The following is a 22,874-nucleotide window of genomic DNA, read 5'->3' as shown; positions in this document are numbered from 1 at the left end:
AACTTAGTTTAAACTTTTACAAATACTGAACAAGAGCTCTAGTCCTCAGCACTATCATATACAACACAGAGCTGAATATTAATAATACAGTTAATATACATGACCTTCTGACAGAAGGACCATCTTCCTGCTCTACTCGCCTGTTGCTGCTCCTCAGATTCCCTCCATCTTAGTTTTTTTCTTTCTAAATCCGAAATTTTCGAGGTTTCCCTGTTTGAAATTGAGCGCTCGTCTGATTTAAAGTGATATTTAAGACTAGCGCCTCCACGCATCAATGGTGAGGACAAGAACTGCATGCAGGCTGGCAACTTTATTAAAGTGGAAGAGTGAAGATTCACCCGCACGCGCAAATCCTATATTAAAACTAGATTTACACTTAATCGAGACAAAACTAAATACAAACGGAAACACATGGGGGAAAAATGCATTTTGCTAATATTTTAGGGCCCCCCAACACAAACACACACACACACACACACACACACACACACACACACACACACACACACACACACACACACACACACACACACACACACACACACACACACACACACACACACACAGAGAAGCCACTCAGTTATTTACCACAGTGGGACACGGAGAGGTTCAACCTTTCATCCAGCCCTATTTGGTTCCTTCTGCCCACAACAGAAACTATTCACCTGAATTCTAGTGTAAAACAGAGTTGGTCCGTATCCACATTTTAATACCATCAAATCTTCCACACATTTTCCCGGGGTATACAGTGTTACTGTGACTAATCAAAAATCACTTCCTCTTTCAAACATAAGTCTCTCCTTCTACCGATATAAGTCACCATGTTATAAAGTAGAAAGTTTCACTGTGTAACACAAGAAATAGTGTTGTTATGTTATTGTATGAAGCGTCAAGCAAATAATTACTATAACTGTATTCTCTCCTCTCATGTGATTATTCACAAGTGTGTGAATTGTATGAAGTATCAGCAGTGGCAGTACTTGTAGGAGAAATAGCACTCCATTCATGAGACGCTGGTTTTCCAGCTGTTTCTCTGTAAGTTGATGTCAGCTCTTTGTGATGAGATGAGACTCTGCTCTGATTGTCCCAATTCAGTTTTTCGTGCAGTTCACTCTCCCGCTGCGAGCAGTGTGAAAAGGCCTGACAATATCACGCTACGGCCCGAGGACGCTCCGTTTTCTACCTTTGGTCCTGAACCGCATTTTGGAAAAGTTTAATCGGTCGTGAATCGTGTCTCTGAGAGCAGCAGCATGATTGTCCGCTGCTTGGCTTTCAGGAAAATAACTTGTCTGGAGGAATTTTGATTTAAGTTTCGATTCAGGTGTTGCGGTGTGGATGGTCAGCAACATATATGGTGTCATGTTGACTGATGACCAGGCGCAGCTGTCGAAGATTCTCTCACAACCCATATGTGAACCTCTTTTCTAACTTTATTATATAAATCTAAAATGTTTTGGAAAAGTATTTTCTCCAGACAGCGAGTATTGAGTCTTTGCTGACCTGCTTCACGGCACCATCTTGTCTTCAGTTTCACTTTCACTTCTGAGCTTCACCTGGATACTGTCATGGCATGAGACAACGGTTAGGAGGAACATTGGAGCCACTTGGTAGTTTTGATTGCAAAGCTCGGTTGGCAGAGCCGTCCTTCCCAAATCGGAAGGTTGCAGGTTTGATTCCCATCTCCACCTGCCCACATGCCGAAGTGTCCTTGAGCAAGAGACTCAAGAAGTCCATTTACCATTCGTATTCTTTGTTACCGTATTACTGCCCAACCCTAGTGCAACTGACTGTTTGTCATTTCAAACATGCTCCAAATGCATCCAACATGTCGCATGGAGTTCACTATTGTCTTCATGTTCTGGACACGAGAACATGTGAAAGGAAAGATGAATTAATCTATTACTGTACGTCAATGAGATTCATTTTAGATTTAGAGGCATTTATAAGACATGAACTGTTGGTGACTTTAGTCAACCGATCATCAAATACTGATAGCATGTAAAAACAAAAATCATGTTGTATTCTACAATAACAATTTTAAAGGTATTTGAGTGAGTACCAAGTAAAACAAATTAATCTCTCACCTTATCTATTTGTAAAATATCCCTTTGATTTATTTAGTAAATATATTTTATTGTATGACATACTGTACATACTGTACATACTTTACATACTGTACGTGTGTGTGTGTGTGTGTGTGTGTGTGTGTGTGTGTGTGTGTGTGTGTGTGTGTGTGTGTGTGTGTGTGTGTGTGTGATTGCTTGTTCATGTTTTGGTTTTTAACTTGCATCGTGTTGTGAAATATTATAAAAAGCCTTTTTTTAAACTCCCGTTCACGTTTTCACCCAAAAACTCATTGGATGAATGAGATTGTGTACACACTACTGAGTACCACTACTGTATCAATACTGCAAATGGTACCAGAAGTAATGACTGACTCTCACTTGTTCTTTTTGGTTCCATCATTTCAAACTGGAAGCAACTAGCAGCTGCTTTTAGTGGAAGAAATATTTTACCAAATACTATCAGCTTCATCGTCACAGATCATCAGATTATTATCCACCGACCATCAGGATGTAGACTCAGCAAATATGAACTTTAAATTCTGAATTCAGAATGATTTTAACACATTTTGTGTGTGTAATGAATCCAAATATCTAAATGTTATTAAGTCTTATATCCAGTAATAATATAATAAATGGTCAATAGCCTGCTCCACAGTTTCCAGTGCAGACATTAAATCCTCACATGATTTAAATTACAAGTAAAGATTTTGCTGATTAATGAAACATTTTCTGAATATGTTCTGCTGGTTCATCATTTTTATTCTAATAGATGTATTGTAATATCGCCATGTGGCTGGATTTGAAGTGTTTATATTATCTTCAGTTGAATTGGTTGGGTGGTTGGAGAGACGTCCACCGTCTGTCTTCATGCTCGTTTTGTCGTAAAGTTAAACCCTGTAATGTGTGTTGACCATGTTGAAACCAGAGACGAGTGGAGAATGTGGCTCCAGTTTGTCTTTCTGAAGGACAAAGAGGCTTTTTGACAGCTGGAAATGTTTGGTGTGATGTTTCCAATGAATCTCGTCATCAATGACTTACAGAGAAATTGATCTTCATGTGCTATTTTATTATTGTTTGGACTGAAAACACTGGAGACCATTTATCCACCGGCATTGCACAGGTCACCTATATTTCAGTTTCTGAGAGTGCCAATGTGGCATGCTCACTTTCTTCCATCTCAAATTCAATATGCAACGTTAGATCTTCTTAAAATCTAAAATAATGTTTGCTCAGTAACATTTTCATTTACATTAAATCAAAAAAGAATTTATTCCTAACAATCAAACACTCATGCAATAAAAGCAGCTCCTAAAAATGCTCCAGTGTTTCAATTATTATAGGATTGAATAATAACAAACTGATTCTTTATCATTTTAACGTCCTTTAGGTCCAATAAATCTGATCTAGTGTGAACAATGGAGCTTCACCTTTAACACATAACTTTACATTTGCTGTTTTTGAATATTGGGAGGAAGTCCTATGTGATGTTTTACGCTCTGAGCTTTCAGCTGTTGTACATCTGAGGATTACTATGTGCAAAACTGTAAAACATGGAAATGTGAATGAGTAAGATAATCCAGCATGAAGAAGAGTTTGTGAATCGTTATGCTGGTTTGAATGAAGCTCAGGTTCATTTAAATTCTCGTCACCATTTCTAAGCAAAGTGTGTGTCACATCACCACAGAGCGTGTTGGAGAACAGTGTCGAGGACAGTTCACACTCCAGCGCATCAAAATGTAGAATGAGTGTGGGTTTGATACGACGCTGCTTCAGCTGGAACATAAACAGACCAGATGGCAGTTTGGTTAAAAAGTTAACTGTTATAGTAAATAAATAATCAGAAACAAATTAGAAGTTTCATAAATACTCACTTCAGATGTAGTTCAGCCACAAACTCTCCCTCTCTCTCTCCCTCTCTCTCTCCCTCTCTTCCTCCTTCCCCATTTGTTGGTTCCTGCTTTGGGCAGTCTTACTGATTTCTCATTGTTGGTAGTCGTGTGTGTTTTTCTTAGCCCTTTTGTTTTAGTGTAGTTTCAGCTCTTTACTTCACTTCCATAGTTTTAATGTTTCCAGTACTGTAAGCAGCTACACTTTGTTCACTCTGCTTGGTGTTGGTTCTTTCTGCAGTTTCAGAAGAGTAGAAAATAAAGAACTTTGTTCACCATCTTGTCTTTTCTGAGGTTTCTCCAGCTGGAGCAGGGCGGTGACGTGGCTCAAACCTTGCGGCTGACGAACTTTCACTGGTTCTTGGAGAAACGAGGTTTAAGAGTGTGCGTGCGTGCGTGCGTGCGTGCGTGCGTGCGTGCGTGCGTGCGTGCGTGCGTGCGTGCGTGCGTGCGTGCGTGCGTGCGGGTGTGCGTGTGTGTGTGCGGGTGTGATGATGCAGCCAGGAGTCTGTTTTGAATGTTCCTCCAGATCAACCCGTCCTTCAGTGAGGATGATGGCGGCACTGATCTGTCCTACTGATTGGATTTGAAGCCTGGGAGAGAGATTTGAATTACCCCCCGCTGCCCCTGGGTCTAACATGCGGGGGTATTTACAGTAACATGATCAGCAGGAGCAGCTTTTTGAAGATGGCCGTTGACACCAGCCAGTTTGGAGAGGCTGTGTCTGTGATCCTGTGTTTGAGCCCGTTGCCCCGAGCAACGCCTCCAGATACACTGCAGGCCGTTTGGACTGTGGAACGACAAGCCTGCTGTCTAAACTATTGTGTGTTCCGGGGTGCCATTAAAAACCACTTAGGGCTTTATTAGGGCCCTCTGTGAAATCTGCTCTGGCACTGGAGGGAGAAAAAGCTCCTGCTTTCTGAGAAGAGGTCAGGAAAGGTAGCTCGCTTCAGCTCTTCACGTGTTTTATAGCCCTCGATGCTATATTAGCATATTCTGTCCTGTAGCCCTGACTGGGGTATTTAACACATGAAAGATGGAGCATGTTCCCCAGCTTTTTACGGCCCCTCTGAAGGGACACTGTTTCTCACAGGCAGACAGTGTTACAGGAAGTTTTGTTCCTCAGGCTGTCAGGCTGGTCGGAGGGAGACAAGTGAGGTCCAAAGACATTTAATCAGAGAAACCCTAAAAGTGTCGATTCAACAAAACAAAGCTCCAACCGACACTAATGAGACATTTTTGCAACAAAAGCAGAAACCATCGCATAGAGAGCGTCTTCAGTATGTTGACAGTGTTTTAGTTTCACACCTTGAAAAACCTGCCGTCACAGGGAGTCACTGATAATCTGTTCATGTGAAGGGAAGCAAGGCAACAACTGATCTCTGTTCTCTGTTTCAGTCCCGTCATGTTGGTTGTTAAGCTGTTTGCTCTCTTTGTGGGACGTCTTCCTCTTTCTCAGGTCATTTAGTGCAGCAGTGAAACTTTGTGTGTTTTTGATGCAGGAGATCATTTTCATATTTGAACATGGAAGCTGGTTTTTTTTCAGTTTGTGTATTGTGTGTGTGTGTGTGTGTGTGTGTGTGTGTGTGTGTGTGTGTGTGTGTGTGTGTGTGTGTGTGTGTGTGTGTGTGTGTGTGTGTGTGTGTGTGTGTGTGTGTGTGTGTGTGTGTGTGTGTGTGTGACGTGGCAGTGTTGGGTCAACTGGTTGCTTTTTCTTTTTCTTTTTTTCAGCGAAACTTCACATAACACACAAAGCTTTGACAGTGGAAGATCCTATTGATGTGACCTGTGACGGGTTCACAGACAGAACTACACTGTCTCCTAACTCATTACTTCATCCTGAACCGAGTGACTTACGATCCATGTGGCGACAGCTGATGCCTTGCTCAAGGACGTTTGATTTTGTGTCACAGTTTTCCTTCTTCGGCAGGAGGATGTTTCCCAGCTACAAGGTCAAAGTGTCTGGAATGAACCCCAAAACCAAATACATCCTGCTCATCGACATCGTGCCCGCTGACGACCACCGCTACAAGTTCTGCGACAACAAGTGGTAAATTTGTGAGACTGGATTATTAATCCAAGACAACAAAAACTATGGAAGTCAGAGTTTCGGGATATTCAGTCCAGTACATAAACATTGCTTCATCACAGCACATCATACATTATATTGCGTTTTAACACATTTTCTCAGACAACATGTGAGGAGCTAACATCTGGAGAATTTGAACTCTCTGTTCTGTAAATTTCAGCTGATTCAGCTGTTTTATAAAAGTTATGTAGTTTTGCTTGATGGGAAGAGAAAGTTGTTCTCTCCTCTACCTGTGGTGCTTCTGTAGATCTTTGTGGTTTAAATTATTTCTGGTTCAATAGTCTGAACACAGACATCTGGAGTGAAGCTGCTGCAGCAGCTTCCATCAGGTGTGTCTCACGGGGAGGAAGGTCCAGTTTCACCCAGAGAGATCCGGAGCAAATAAGTTGAACCTTCTGAAAAAGTTCACAATTCATTTAACATCTTTAAAAAAATGAAAAAAAAAACACAAGCCTGAATAAGTTGAAATGTAGAAATTATACATTAGGTCCTTTTGAGTGAAACTGTCTGGAACAAAATATATTGAAATGTCCCCAACTGAAGTGGAAACGGATCATTTTTGTATTTCAGAAAAGTTTCATGTTCACACTGCAACGTTTTGGAAACTATGTCTGTTTACTCTAAACATTATACCAAGTTGTATTGTTTTTATTGTGACTGTCAAAATAAAACCACCAAGTTGGATTTTTATTACGGTGACTGTCAAAATAAAACTACCAAGTTGGATTGTTATTATGGTGACTGTCAAAATAAAACCACCAAGTTGGATTGTTTTTACTGTGACTGTCAAAATCAAAGAACCAAGTTGGATTTTTATTACGGTGACAGTGAAAATAAAAGTACCAAATCCAAGGAGAGTATGGACTGGGAGGAAACTTTGTTCTGATTGGCTCTACTGAGCATGTGCAGAACTACCAGTGACTAGAGTCGAGGTGACCAGAACCAGGAGCAGCTTAATGTCTACACGACGACTGAGCCAAGCTTTTTCAATAAGTTCCATGGTTTGAGGGGTGTCTTCTTTCACACGTTTAGATCCTGCTTCACAATTGATTTTAGAAATACTGTGTTGTTCCATGTTTCAGTAAATAATATGGAGAGAGGACACTGGTGAAGAAAGACCGTAAACTGGAGTCGGTCTTTATTTGCAGACAGAAATATCAGAACTTGTGGAATATACAAACCATTGAACGTGTTATAAATGCAGACATCCGCAGAATCCACATCCTGTCAGAGATTCTCTTTTTATGATGAAGGGATGGAGAGCACATCAATATCCATTCTTAGGTCGAGCAACGGTGTCATTCTAAAAGATCACCTCCTTAAAAACTGTAATCCACAAAAGAATAAAGGTCAGCATAGCACATAATATCATCCTGACCCCAGTCTCTTCCAGGGGGTTTTCAATGGACTCTTATTCACGGTCTTAATGAAATGAATAACTTAGCATACCTGTGTGAACCTCTGGAGGCGAGCTTTCTTCCTCAGCCTGTAGCCCAGCGGTCAGGCCTGACGAGGAGCAGGTCTGGTTGTTGGCTGTTGGAGGGGATCAGCCCTGCAGCAGCTGCAGCCTGCAGAGCTCAGCCCGACGGGCTGCACAAGGAAGAAACAGGCCGGTTTGTCCAGATGGCCCTGTGAGCTGAGCAGCCACGCTGCACAACTCCAAACATCACGTTAGAGGAGCTGGAACCGCCTATTAAAAGTGAACTTTGAGTGGTTTGTTTGGGATGGCAGCTCGCCCTGCAGTGGGCTCTGCTGTTCCTCAGCCACACCTTGGAGAAGCACAATTAGGCCTGATGTTTCAGCAGAGGCTGCGGCGGTTCGTCTCGGGGCTTTAATGTCTCCAGACTCTGAGAGCAGTGCTGCTCACACCAACAGGAACAGTTCACGCTGCAATTTGTCGTTTCTTTTCTGGATTTCCCACATCTCCATCTGTTTCTCAGGATGGTGGCGGGCAAGGCGGAGCCGGCGATGCCGGGCCGGCTGTACGTGCATCCCGACTCTCCTGCGACAGGAACTCATTGGATGAGACAGCTGGTGTCGTTCCAGAAGCTCAAGCTGACAAACAATCACCTGGACCCCTTCGGACACGTGAGTACCTGTGTGTGTGTGTGTGTGTGTGTGTGTGTGTGTGTGTGTGTGTGTGTGTGTGTGTGTGTGTGTGTGTGTGTGTGTGTGTGTGTGTGTGTGTTCTGAGCATGATTTTCCAATGGATTATTCCAGAGTCGACGACCCGCAGCTCGATTTGTTTTAAATCTTCCGTTGATTTATTTTAACAGCAAAGTGACAAATGTTCCACTTGAAGTAAAGAAAGGTTGAATAGTTGATCTTCCCTCTGTGTCTCCTGCACGCTAACTTTCAGTTCTGCAGAGAAATGTTTCCGAAGTCTCCTCTTGGTAAGAAAACCAGGATTAAATCCAAATAAAGAAAATCTTAGAGGAAAATAGAGTTTCACTCATTTACTGTGACAACCTGCTGCTTCCCCTGGAGCTTTGACAAACTACTGACGAGAGGCGATGAATAAACTACTAAATACTGAAATAAGGTTTTCACCTGAGAGAAAATGTTGTTTTTAACACAGACATTTGTTGACACATGCAGCCTCTGTCTGCCTCTGTCATGTGACTGCAGGCTTCGTGTGATTGGTCACATGGAGCCATGTGACTAGGCCAAACGTCTCTACAAGAGGAAAATAATGACATATAAAATATTACAGTAAAAAGGTATCGAGTGGCTTTAAGCCCAGAGTAACAGAGGAGAGGCTGTTTTTTTTTTTCCAAAATTCTAAAATGATCTTGAATTAAAACTACTAAAGTGCAGCTTATCCTGAAATGTAGTTAATTAAATAAAACGGAGAAAGTCTAACACATTAACTCACAGAGCTGGTTGACCAATAGCAGTTCTTGTTAGTCAGTGTTCTGAGCAGTGGATTACTGTGCATGATAATCCCTGATAGTCTACACTGTTTAAACTGACTCACATCCCTCACACACACACACACACACACACACACACACACACACACACACACACACACACACACACACACACACACACACACACACACACACACACACACACACACACACACACACACACACACACACACACACACGTCACATCGCTCACACACACACACCTCACATCCCTCACACACACACCTCACATCCCTCACACACACACACACACACACACACGCACACACACTTTGCTTTGCAGTGATTCCTGGTAAATCATTTCCACTCTCTGAGGCTCCACCGTGTGTTTTCCTACCGTTTCAGTAACACAACCTGCTCCCAGCTCTTTATTAGTACCTCCTAGAAACGTGTTCTTATGTGTTGCTGCGATTTCACTTGACAGTTTTCTCTTTGAAGAATTCTTCACTACTCTTTATTAGTCAGGCAACTGTACACACTAATGTTTGTTTCAGTATAATTTTAGGCCGTTGTTGTATTCTGCTCCTGCTGTTTTCAGTCTTTTATTAATTCATCAGGTTTGCCTACATGTTTAATCACAGCCTTTTTCAAATATCAAACTGTGTTTTGTTTTTCTCATCAATGTGGTGCTTTTTGTCATTTTCCTAATTATTATTATCAACATTATTCAGATGAAGTACATGGTTGTTCTTCTCAGGTGTTTTTATAATGTATGGCTCAATGTTCATTTTCATTTTATTGCATCTTCTTCAAACTTCATAAAATTGCTGAGTGAAAACGCCATGCTGCGACCGCACAGTTCACCTTCCGTCTGAAACAAGCTGCTTTATAGCTTCTTTCATTAGAAACTCTTATGATTGGTCACATTACACATGTGAGTGAAAATATGTGACAGCATGATTTGTTTTGCAAGCTTGGAAAATACTTGCAACATCCTGTTACTCTGCTAAAGTCCTGCTGCTTCCTCCCAGTGTCACACACATCATCAGAAACCTGCTGGAGCCAAAGACCTGCAGTCTGGGAGACTGCAGATAGAAGAGAGGAGCGAGGGAGGGGGAGGGAGAGGGAGTCAGAGAGAAGTGGAGGAAAAGAGAGGGAGCGAGAGAGGTGGAGGAAGAGAGAGGAAGGGAGAGAGAGAGAAAGGGGTGGAAAGAGAGGAGAGAGAGCTAGAGAAAGAGAGAGGGAGAGAGAGTGGTGGAGGAAAAGAGAGGGAAAGACAGAGGTGGAAAAGTGAGGAGGGAGACAGGGAGCCAGAGAGAGATGCAGGAAAAGAGAGGGAGAGAGAGAGGTGGAAGAGAGAGGAGAGAGAGAGGGAGCCAAACAGAGGGAGAAAGAGAGAAGAAGAGAGTGAGGGAAGTGAAGAGTGTGACTGTGGCAGCCCCCCTCCCCAGGCGGACTCTGGAGAGCTTGTCTGAAGCCATCCCGTCAGTGGACGGGCTCATTAGGTTCATAACCTCTCAGATCAGTGGCGGGGCCTGCTGTCACACTGAGTTGAGCTCCCGGCCGCTGATAAGGGCGAGTAATGAGGACAGAGCGAGTTGGAGGCCAGCTGACGCCCAGACCAGGAGGTGTGCAGCCACACCGCACCATTCTGTGTGTGTGTGTGTGTGTGTGGGGGGGGGGGGGGTTACTAACTAACTTTTTACACAACCAAGTGAACAACAACAACACTGCTAGGAGCCACTTTTAGAAAACGATACGACTTTCTTGTCATGGAAACAAGTGAAAGAGACTTTCTTAAAACACGAGATGGCGGAAACGCTACTCTGCGCACGCACTACGGCCATACTAAGTCGTAGTTGTGCACATGCTCAGTACAGCCAATCAGAACAGAGTTTGCTCAAGAGTGTCATGACTCCCACCACTCATCAGGATGTCGTCGGGTCAACGAGAAACTCTTTCCGAACAAAAAACAAAAAAAACAGTATTTTCACTCAAAACGTTGTGTAACGGGGCCTAAAACACTGCTCCCACTCTGCATTCAGCCCAGTCTGATGTTCAGGAGGCCAAACCAGCAAAATGTCTCCATCAAAACTACCAAAAACTAATTTCTGTAATAAAAAATAACTATCTAAAAATGTTTTTTTACATAATATTTTCAAATATTTTCCACACTCTTCTGGGAAAACACGGTGAGCTTTGGAAAATACACCATGTTTTTACAAACTCAGCCTCTCCAGAGGGTTTGAGGCTTCATGGTGGAGAGGCGGGTAGAGCCTTCACCTCACAGCCACAGGCTCAAATGCCAGCGGTGCCTTTCTGTGTGGAGTTTGCATGTTCTCCTCATGTGTACATGCTCTCAGAGTCCAGATGTCCAATGTGAAGTTAATTGGTGACTCTAGGGTGTGAATGTGACTATGTGTGGTTGTTTGTCCTGTGATGGACTGGACACCTGTCCAGATGAATCCTGTCCTCACCTCCCCAGGTTTATCCTATCCTTGTCAATAGTGAGCTGGGATTGGCTCCAGTGCCCGGTGACCCTGCACAGGTTAAAAGAAGAAGGATGACTTGATGCTAATCTGTTAGCATTACGTTAGCACTCAGTTCATGTCTCAGCTGGTAATTTTATTGACAAATTAATGGTAATGGTACGACTGTTTGACACCTCAGGTTCAGTAAGAGAGTAAGAACAAGACTTCCATCCTTTCAGACTTACGAGCTGGAGCTCATCATCAATCCATCATGGGACAAACAGTCAAACTCAAACTAACGGGACATTTGCAGTCACCCATTAGCTTCAAATGCTTATTTTGGTGGATGAGATCCTAGAGCCCAAATCAGCCGTCCCTCAGAGGGAGAACATGCAAACTCTCTACAGAGAAGCCAAAGTATGAAGTGAGAGAGTGAATCACTACACTACTGTACAGCCTAGATGAATTAGTGTAAAAGTTGAATTTTAGTTCCCAGAAATGGTTTGATTCGTCGATGCCTTCAGGGTGTGTGGGCCATCACTGCAGACACGCTGTGAATCACAAAACCCTTAAAAGAACATCTAGTACATCATTCATATGAAACTTTGCACTGAGAATCACGACAGATTTCTGATCATGTTATGGGGCTTCATTGCACTTATGGTTCTATTTGAATATGAGTATAATTTATCAATATGATTACATGATAAAATATCAACACTACAACATGTTCACTCTGAAGAGAGACTGTTCACCACTTGACCATCATGCAGTCCACTACAGGAGTTAAAATCCACAAAAAAGAAGCTGTCTGAATTTCTGTTTTGGTTTAGAAGAATGAAGCAGGTCCTGTGGTTGACAGAGACTCAGGCAATATTTGTACAGGATAAAGCATGTCAGTTCAATATCTGACTAATTTGTGTTGAAGCTCTAACAGGATGTTTAAATAGTACTGTGGCAAAATGAGAATACAGGGTCTCTCTGAGGCTCATTCTGAATGTCTCTTTTAAACCCCTGTTGGCTTTGCCAACCTAAAGGACACTGTCACACGCACGGTGTGTGAGGTTTCCTCTCCCAGCACTTCCTGACATGTTGGCCTTAAAAAGGGATGCGATCACACCCCTTGTGGTGCATTGATCTACTAATTGTCTCCTGACAAACTCTAACCAGGTTAGAGTCAATGGTGCAGTGTTCTGTTTGGTATTTTACTGGTGCACATAAATCCTGACGCTTACACTCGCTCTGCTTGTCTATGAAGCCCCGACTGTTCACATACATCATTCATCTATAAATGATCCACTGCATGAACCGTAAGTTATCCACTGCATGAAGTCCAGATCCATCAGAATCCCACAGCAGATGATAGTTTGGATTCACCTTAGCCAGTATGCATAGAGCAGTGCAGAGCATCTAACTACGTCTCTACTGGAGACTGGAGACCGAGGGACTGAGCTCACTGTCAACGAGGGTATCAGTCAGACTTTAATCATGTTTAGCATGTAGCATCTCTGGTGTGTGAGGAGCAAAGCACTTTAGCATGTAGCATGTAGCACGGCTCGCAGTAAAATCCTGCTGATTCACTGAGCAGCTACTAATTAACATCACATAATACTGGTCAAGTTGTATCGAGGAGCTATCATGAGCACAAGTACGAGTATTGCGTGCAGAATCAGACCCGATACTGGTATCAGACTTGTTCATGCCTTATTAGAATCAATATATGTAAACAAAAAGAGTGACCAATATCCTTGCATTTAGACTCAACGCAGAATCCAAACAGCTGTCTGTTTGGAGCCAGACTCAGAGGAGGAGAAACCTGCAGAACCAGACGTTCTGCTGAATGGGGTTTGGGGACGGACAGATATTTTGTGGGAAGGGATTCAAACCTTGGTTCTGGATGGGGGAGGGACTCTACAAGTGCAGACTGTTTGCTCAGGATGTGTTAACTCAGGTTAATAAAGATTCAGCTCACATTTATTAATCCCAAATGTTCTCCAGTGGGTAATCTACTCAGAACATTCTGGTGGAGTGGCACATGCTGATTCCAACATGAATCTGCAGGCTTTAGTATCAGTGGAGATGAAAGTGGAGCTTCACTGGTGTTCAGGGAGGCTTCGCTGATGGGTGCGTTCAGACAGTCACCTCGGAGTCTCCAGTATCACCCTCGGACAGCTGCCAGACCGAGGAGCAGACAAAGGTCAACAGAGCGCCTCCGGTGGAGCAGCCAATAGCTTCTCAGTGTCTCCGGCCTGCCTCGGCAACAGGAGCGCGTGAGCCGAGGAGCGGCGTGGTGTTGAGCCCGGCCGAGCTCCCCCTGCCCTCGCCAACCTCTGCCTCTGTTTGGGAGCCCCCTGGAGGAGGAGGCTCCCCGGGAGAGTGTCTGCTGAACCAGGAGGGGAGGCGAGGTGCACAGCTTGACGTTTATTGTCCCTGACAGAGCTGGACTGCTGATGACCCTGCCCTGATGCTGCTAACGCTTGGCTGGGCACAACGGTGGGCTGCAGAGAGCAGAGTGATACCAGCCGACACCCGGCGACCTAAAGACCACCACCAGCAACACATGCCACCTGCTACACTGATGTGCTGCACATCAGGAGTGAGGAAAGCAGAAATGCTATTCATGAATCTAATGGCTGGTCAGATGCTAAAACAGCTCATGTGCTTATGTTGACCTTCATGTTAAAATCACTCATTCATAATGCTCAGCCATGGACACTGAAGCAGAATGCTTTCACCATCGTTACGGGAAAAACACTAAATGACACATGACAAATAGAGAAAGACATCTTGGACAACAATATCTTCTCCTGTAGGTGTACAAAGTTATCACTGCATTTCTTTAGCTGCAGGTTCCAGGACCCATAAGAGGAACTTTCTTTCAACAGCTTTAACCAGTTTGGTGAACTTCTGTGGACAAAAGTCCCTTCGAGTTCAAAGAATTTGTGGGTGTAGTGTGCAGTACGGAACATATCTGATTGGATGACCTCTTAGTTATAATTGTTGTGCCTGCCTTATTGGCAAGGCGCAAATATTACTATTCTAGGTCATTGTGCTTTGGTCAAACAGAGGACTCCAACAAGTCTCTCCATGAAGCTCTTTATCATCAATGATCCTGACACATCCTTTGCTTTTACTGCATCATTGTTTTATAATTTTACCTTTCTTCTTGCATTTCCATTCATTGTTTTTACCAACGTCATCAGCCTGATTTACCCTGGACCTCAAGACATGAAGCAAACATCAGCAATGACGGGCATAGGAACTTTTTCAGATACTTGAAGAGAAACAGCTGGAACTCAGGGCCAACGATTTCAAGTACAAACAGAAAACGTTTTGTTGCACATTGGGTGTCTGTTTCTACAAAAACGGTGGTCGTGGGGCCCATCTGTCTTTGTTGAGAGCAAAAACGCTGGTCCTGGTCCTGGTCCTGGTCACCACATTCATGGTAACTAGTAGTTCTGCACATGCTCAGTAGAGCCAATCAGAACAAAGTTTCCTCCGTAGTGTCATACACAGACACTGAAAGAACATGCAAACTCCACAGAGGAAGACTTGAAACCAGACCTTCTCCCCGGACCCCGGAGAAGGTCTGGATCTCAAATCTTCAGTTGATTGTAAAATTGTGTCTGTGTGGGGGGATAACCTGTTACTGGTTCATGGTGAGGTTATCAGGTTGTTCCTCTTCGTCTCCCCTTCAGTAATCCTCAGTTCTCCTGCAGTGCAGAGCGTCATGGAACAGATTTGACATTGAAAGCAGAAACTTATTTACAGCTGAAGATGAATAGAATCCCAGTGAAGACAAACCCATTTACCACTTGAGAATTCAACTGGTCGATGGAGCCATAAAGTCCATGAAGACACATGTATGATAATGGAATTTACCCAGAAGCCCTGTGCAAATCGTCCTGTTGAATCACCTGAAAGGTATAGAACTATCGGACTTGTAAAGAGTGTAACAACAGAAGGCACAAAACAATCTTACGGAGTTGTTTTGAGAGGTTTGATCCGGCTGCGGTCAGCCGGGAGGAGACGCTGTCATATTAGTGCTTCTCTGTGCGTTGGACGGACCTCCCACCGCCCTGGAGACACAGCTGCAACTAATACTGTAATTGTGGGCGTATAGAAGTGCGCCACTTAACAAGCATTGGCAATAATGGTGCCTATTGTCACTGCTCGCTCATTAGCTTAAGCCTAAGATTAAGAATAGGTCATGGGTAAGATTAAGTTATTCCTGAAATGACTTTTACTAGGAGCAGCTGTACTTTCCACTGGGTGGAAACGGTCCCTGAGGAGAACGCTGCTGGGCCTGTTTGTGCTGCATGCAACAGATCTGCTGGAACTCATTGGCAGGTGTCGGCATTTTTTGTGCTAACGTTTTGAGATGGCGGTCTGACGTGTGTCCTGAGTCATTACATCATTTGAGAGAAGCTAATGAGCAGGAGAACAGTCACATCACATCCTCTGTTGCTGGATGGAAACTATGTGAGCTGGTTACTTGACTCTCAAACATCCTCTGTTTCAGTTCAGCAACAGGAAGAAACCAAGATGACAGGACCGAATGGACTCATTCCTCTCCCAGGTCACTTGAACTTTTGACTTCAGGTTGAATTTAGATGTCTTCTCTTTGTCTTTTAGATCATCCTGAACTCGATGCATAAATACCAGCCCAGACTCCACATCGTCAAAGCCGATGAAAACAATGCCTTTGGATCCAAGAACACAGCCTACTGTACTCACGTCTTTCACGAGACGACTTTCATCTCTGTAACCTCCTATCAGAACCACAAGGTGCCTCATCATTACATTGTACAGTACTGACAGGAAGTACAATCATTTCCTCCTTATTTTACTTGTCCAATGGTAAAATAATCTTGTGTCCACTCCTAGATCACTCAGCTGAAGATAGAAAACAATCCATTTGCTAAAGGCTTCCGAGGAAGTGAAGAGGGAGACCTGCGGGTTTCAAGACTACAAGGGTACGTTCACACAAAAGACTTTAGACCTTAGACTTTAGACTTTGCTTTATTTATCCCTCGGGATGACTCCGTCAGGGAAATTGAAGTTCCAGCAGCTTAATAAAAGAGGAGCAGCACACAGAGGACAACAAAGATAAGTTACAGAAAAGGTACAAAAGGTACAAAGTATAATATAAACTCTTAACTAACCTTAACTTAACTAGATATAGAAATGGCAAAAAGAATAAATAAAACTCCTACCAAAATTTAGTACAGCAAATAATATAAACTCTTAACTAACCTTAACTTAACTAAATATAGAAATGGCTAAAAGAATAAGACTCCTAACAAACTATAGGAGTGAAAGTTGCTGAACGTTAAATTGCACTGTGGTTACAGACGGGAATTATTGAGCAAGTATGATAATTTGCATTGAATAGACAATTAGATATTGCACAGTTTTGCATTATAAAAAAACACCAAAGAAAGGAATTCCCTAGGCCAGGGATGTCAAACCAGCCAATCGGAGGGGTTGGTTTGGCCTGAAGGATTACCCTGCAAATGAAAAGATGGAGGGAATGCTCGCAGTGTGCTCGTAGAAATCCAACATTAGAGAAGCTACTTCACTGGTAATAAAATAGAATTCGACTGAAAGGGTAGTTTGTAAAAATGTTCATGCTGAAGGCTTTAGAATCGCTCGGCCAACAGAACTGAAGATTTTCATAATGTAGCCGTACCTCTTTGCAGTGAAACTAGAATTTCCATAGTTTATGTTAACATAGCTTTTGTTCTGCTGCCCCGTTGAGAACAAACTGGGCTAAACTTTAAGGAGCTCAGCAGACCTGCTGTAGACCCGAGAAACTAGAAGTTCTCACCAACGTGACTGACAGTTCATCAGTGAACCAGAAGGTGTAATTAATAAACTCAGTTTTCTGCTCCTGAACAGGAAAGAATATCCAGTTATTTCCAAGAACATGGTCCGTCAGAGGCTCATCTCCTCACACAGTCATCTCGCAGGGAAACTCGGAGCGGGCGTCCTACCAGGTCACCCTCAGGTCCTGTCCTCCTACCAGTACGAGACTGGAGTCCCTCTTGCCAACTCAGCCGCCCAGGATCCCATCTCCACCCACTTTCCTCAGAGCAGAGACCCGGGCCTCCTGTACCACTGCTTCAAACATCGAGGTTTGTTCTGTCTGAGCTCACAGCACATCACCCAGGGTGTGCTCACTCTTCTGAAACACTTCCATCAAACCTGTCACTTTCAGATAACGCCCGACACTTGGAGCTTGGATGTAAGCGGCCATATCTGGAGACGTCATCTGCGGTGTCAGAGGAGCATTACTTTCGATCGCCTCCGTCCTACGAATCCCCCTTACTGTCCCACCCATACTGCAGCGAGGCCATCAGCTCCAGGGAAGCTTGTATGTTCAGTAGTATGGAAACAGAGTCTGGATCTGGGTCGGCAGACACAGACGACCCCAACAACTCCCCTTCTATAGGTTGCAACATGTGGGCCAGCATGCAGCCCTACCCTCGCTATGGGGTGGAGGGGGTGTCGTACCAGCCCTTCGCCGCTCACTTCTCCAGCGCCGCCTCGGTCCCCTCCGTAGTGCCACATCCTGCCTCTGCGATGGTGCCGCGACCGCAGCCCGACCTGGGTGTCTACAACTCGGCCACAGTCCAGAGGGCTCTGCCTGTCATCCAACCCTCGTCCACATCTTCACCGGGCCCCTCAGTCGGTCCTGGATCCAGAGAGAGACCCAGCCATCCTCCTCTGTACCACAAGAAGCCCGGCTCGCCGCTCCGGCCTCACCGAGAGTTCACCACCTATTCAACGCAGGGCACCATCTCCATCCGGGATCCATCCTACCAGTACCCAGTGGGCCTCGGTAACACGGGGAGTCACTGGCCTGACAGCTAACAAGGCCCATTGCAGAAAGCAGTTCCACTCGACATGAAGGTCTGATTCTATTCTGTGATCTGCTCCTCCAAACAGTGGAGACGGACTGTTCTCACTGCTCAAGCTGCAGTCCAAAGCCATATAATACATCCATGAAGTGTTACTGAATCACTGCCACACACAACATCAGGGACAGTCATCAGTGGCTTTTTATCCTGATCAGGTACAATGAACTGTTTTTTTCACACATTCAGACTCTGGATTTAAGTAGCACTTGAAGTTCATCGCAGGGTGAGCAGCCTTAAGGTTTGGGTGTTTCAGTTCCACAATAATCCTGAAACAACTACCCAGATTGTGTTTGCTCGGTCAGAAGAACAAAGATCCGATAAGGGAATGATCAGCAGCCGCTGTGTTCGCTGTAAGAGGGCCATATTTTCAGGTACTTGACAGCCTTCCAGGGAAAATGGCTCTGAAGATTTTATCATTGAATGCTTTTATAAATCACATGAAAAGAGTAAAACCACAATGATTGACCCCTCAGTGTTTTCTACCCTGTTCATCATGACCCAGGTAATGACAGGTACAATTAGGCCGAGTCCAGGACCCGTCGTACAAAATCTGATCAGAGAATCAAACGACTGTCTCCTTCAGTGCAGAGGAGCTGCAGCGCCGCTCCACAAACTGAAGACTTACAATCCAGACTTTATCACTGCAGGTGAGCAGAGACTGAAGAATCCCTCTTCACCACTTTGGCCCCAAACATCCAACTTGCATAAGTGTTAAATTATTGTCATCACGACAACTGGACTTTCAGCTTTGACTGACACTGATCAGCTTGGGCTGCTGCTCACCTCAATCAATCAGTATATCTGAAGCAGCTAAAGTCACAATGTCATTTCTTTAAAGAAAATAGTACAGAAAATGAATGTAAAATAAAGATAAAAGGTACATAAAACAACTGAGTGCATGGAAAAGTGAAAAAAACACAAAGAAAAGCTGCTGTAGATCTGAGATCACCGAGCCGCAGCAGCGCCGAGCGCCGCCATGACAGGCTACTTATGATTGATCCAGGTGACTGTTGGTGGGCTCAGATCCAGATCCCACCTTAAGATGAATAAAGCAGTGCTAAAGATGAATGGATGAGGTAAACAATGAATTTGACAAGTTTAGTGATCGAAGATAAAGAAAACATGAAATGACAGTAAAACAGCGCGATCACCTCACACACACTGAGGCTACTCACTGTTTGCCTCAAAACAAATCCTAAACTTATATCAAAGTGGGGTATCACCCCCGTCCTGCTCTCAGCCTATTACCTCCAGAGGATGAGTCTCAATCACACATGATGGAAACTCCAGCAGACTGCTGAGACTGATTAATGAGGAGGATCAATCCATCCTGGCTTTTCATCTTTTCATGGGATTTGTAAGGAGCTAAAAGTAGATCAAGTTATTTTAGATCATTATCATCTTGTTTATTCATGTGCCAAATAAGATTTGTTGCATTTTCATTTACAGGGTAAAAGTGCATCTTGAGATTGATCACAGAAGAATAGAACCCAAAGTAAGACAGACAAGATGATCTTTCCTCGAATACAAGGTCATTTGGTGAAAGTTTCCCAGCAGCCATTAGTGATCTTATCCCCGACCTGCTCAGTCCGTTCACACCATTTCAAATGAAAACACAAAACTTTGCTTGTGTTCTGGGGTCCCTGATAACAGTGCTCTGAGTCACTGAAAACAGAACTTTTTGAAAATGGCTCTAAAGGTGGAATTTTCCAAAAACACTCATCTCCAATGTCGTAAACAGCAGCTACTGCACATGCTCAGTAGAGACAATCAGAACAAACTTTCCTCCGTGGTGTCATGACTCCAAGGCCATATTCTCCTGGACTTGGTGCTTTCATTTTGACAGTCACGTAATAAAAATCCAACTTGGTAGTTTTAATTTGACAGTCACGTAATAACAATCCAACTTCGTAGTTTTATTTTGACAGTCACTGTAATAACAATCCAACTTCGTAGTTTTATTTTGACAGTCACCATAATAACAATACAACGTGGTCGTTTTATTTTGACAGTCACCATAATAACAATCCAACTTGGTGGTCTGTCCACTAGAATGTCCATGTTCTCCCATTGTTAATGTTTAGAGCTCATCGTTCTCTGCTGCATGTGTGTGTGCTTTCAGTACTAAAACTAAAAACAGCACCAACTAGTGGACTAACATGAAAACTACATAGTTTTCAGTTTTTCAGTCGTTTTTGTGTAGACAGACATCATTTCTGGGTCTGAGACCCAGAATAATGTGCTTGGTTAAAATCTGGTTCACACTGAAGAGCAGGGTGTCAAACTTCCCTTCAGGGCCACTCAGCCCCTCTGACACTCAACCATCAATAGCAAAAATGTGTTTTTATACAAAATGTTCATTTTTTGTGCATTTTTTACCAAACCCTTTGATGCACAACACATTTTCATTTGAGAAAGACTCAATCTGAAATGTCACATGGCCTCTGTGATTTGCTCAGGCAGCAGAGTTTCAGCATGTGGGTTTTAACCCTGATTTGTTAGAACCACAGCAAACTGCCAGTGCAGCTTCTTTCTGCCATCGCTTGTAGTTTTGGGTCTGAGTGTTGTGCTGAGTCAGCTAATCCCACTAGACTGTGGAGAAATGTAGAATAGCACTGATTCATACCACAAGAAAGCTGAGTAACTGTTGGAGGTAAAGTCATCTTGCGGGCCGGACTGGACTGTCTGACACCCCTGCTCCAGGAGCAAGACAAATGTCCTGGTGGAGCAAGACAGAGAAGGACTCTCATACAGAAGCAGGTGGAAGCTTAAAGAAAAAGGGCTGAGTGGGCGGGACGCTGCAGGAAACACAAAGTCAAGCACAAGGAGAGAATAATGGAGGATAGGATTGTGATCCCTCCTGCATATTTGCATTGTCCCTTTATTTCATGTAAATTCATTATAACATGTTTGAATTTATTGAGGTTTTTGCACACCTGATAAATAAAGGTTTTCATGCCTCAGAGTGTTTGTAGTATTTGATACAGGACTGCTTCTCTAATTGTTTCTACCAGACATGACGCTCAAACCGAGCCGGGCTGTTTTGTTGTCACAGACAATGAAGCGATCACAACATTGTCACCACATGCAACAGGACAGATAACCAGCTTCACCTCTCTTTCTAACAAGATTTAAACCGTTCTTACCCATAGTAAATCCAACAAGTAGTGACACTCACCAGGTCAGACCAGTAACAAGGACCAATAACTGTTGAAGTAATTATCCCATACAGGCAAGTTTTACGTATGTTTTGTTGTTGCTTTCAACCACACCTCGAGTTCATCGTCATTTCTGCTCAAGTGTATTTTTCTGATCTGCAGGCCAACATCAGCTGAGCTTCTCATGCTCACGTGCAAACCTGCAGACTTCACATGAGGGTGAAAAAACACTTTCATAGGTTTACAAGGATTACAAATAATTTCATAGTTATTTATTAATAAACCCAAATATTTTGGAACAATAAAATCAGTTTGAGATATTGTACAACACATATGAGAGAGGACTCTAATTGGACCAAAGATGTTGCATCAGAGTTAATGCTCAGTATAACGGCTGTATCACTCACAGCTAGATAAATATCCTCAGTGATGCCAACAAGAGCTCCGCAGCATAACACCAATAACATGAGTGTTTAACATTGAATAGAAAGAAGAGGTTGAGCCTGAGGCGGTGTGGCAATACAGGACGGTGTGCAGTGTGCAGTTCAACAAAAAAACCTTAAAAATGAAATGATCTTATCACACCCTGTCGAAGAAAATGTGTGTGTAGTGTAAGTTACACTGATCAGCCATTAGCATTAGCAGCATTAGCACCTCTGACAGAGAAACCTTGGTCCTCTCGGTGAAGCTGTCAGTGTGTAGGACGTCCTGGAAGGTGAAGCGTAGGACCAGACCATCCAGCCTGTGAACGTTGGAAAGAGTGACAACTGAGCATTACCTGCTGGTAGACCTGCGGTACTACACGATCAGACTCTAATCGTTCATTCATTCATTCATTCATTTTCTTCTGCTTATCCATTTCCGGGTCGCGGGGGTGACAGTCTGAGCACCGTCACCCAGATCACATCGCACCATTTAAGAACCTTCCTGCAGAGTTTATTTATTCAGGACAGAAAAACCATCAGTTTTTCATATGGAAATAAATCTGATTGTGTGATCCAACAGAGAGGTGTGCCCCAGGGCTCTATACTGAGACCTATTCTTTCAATAAATCAATGAAAACACTTATCTCTCCATTTCAAAAAGTGGTCATGTTCAGCTTTCGCTGATGATACTATCATGTAATCACTCAGAACTGATATTCAAGCAGCTTTTAAAAAACTTCAATCTTTTCTTTTCGTGACAGACCGTTGCTGTTATAAGCAATTCCAAAGTCAGTTCCAAAACTGAACGTTGAAACTCTCTTCGAGCTTATTGTGATGTACCACTGACGGCTACGTCTCCCTGAAAAATCGATGGAGGAGGAATTTTCTGTAAGATGAGCAGATTCAATCTGTTTCCACAGATTCAAACAGACCAGACAACACATAGGTATACTACTTGCTTCACTGTCCTGTAGAAAGAGCAA

General features: G+C 43.5%; 1 protein-coding gene across 1 annotated transcript in view; it reads left to right on the top strand.

The window, feature by feature from the left end:
• tbx4 (T-box transcription factor 4) overlaps window positions 1-21,270 on the top strand; it is a 33,481-nt gene extending 12,211 nt beyond the window's left edge. Inside the window, exons 4-9 of the mRNA XM_080459205.1 lie at window positions 5,883-6,002; window positions 7,982-8,129; window positions 16,021-16,173; window positions 16,273-16,361; window positions 17,287-17,522; window positions 17,606-21,270. Coding sequence (XP_080315331.1) covers window positions 5,883-6,002; window positions 7,982-8,129; window positions 16,021-16,173; window positions 16,273-16,361; window positions 17,287-17,522; window positions 17,606-18,261 — 1,402 coding nt within the window. The 3' untranslated portion in view covers window positions 18,262-21,270. The remainder of the gene's footprint in view (window positions 1-5,882; window positions 6,003-7,981; window positions 8,130-16,020; window positions 16,174-16,272; window positions 16,362-17,286; window positions 17,523-17,605) is intronic.
• The last annotated feature ends 1,604 nt before the right edge of the window (window positions 21,271-22,874 follow it).

The sequence above is a fragment of the Lipophrys pholis genome (assembly GCF_963383615.2).
Source record: "Lipophrys pholis genome assembly, chromosome: 3".
NCBI classification, from domain to species: Eukaryota; Metazoa; Chordata; class Actinopteri; order Blenniiformes; family Blenniidae; genus Lipophrys; species Lipophrys pholis.
Note: the sequence above shows the minus strand (reverse complement) of the source record. Positions and strands in the feature narration are given on the sequence as shown.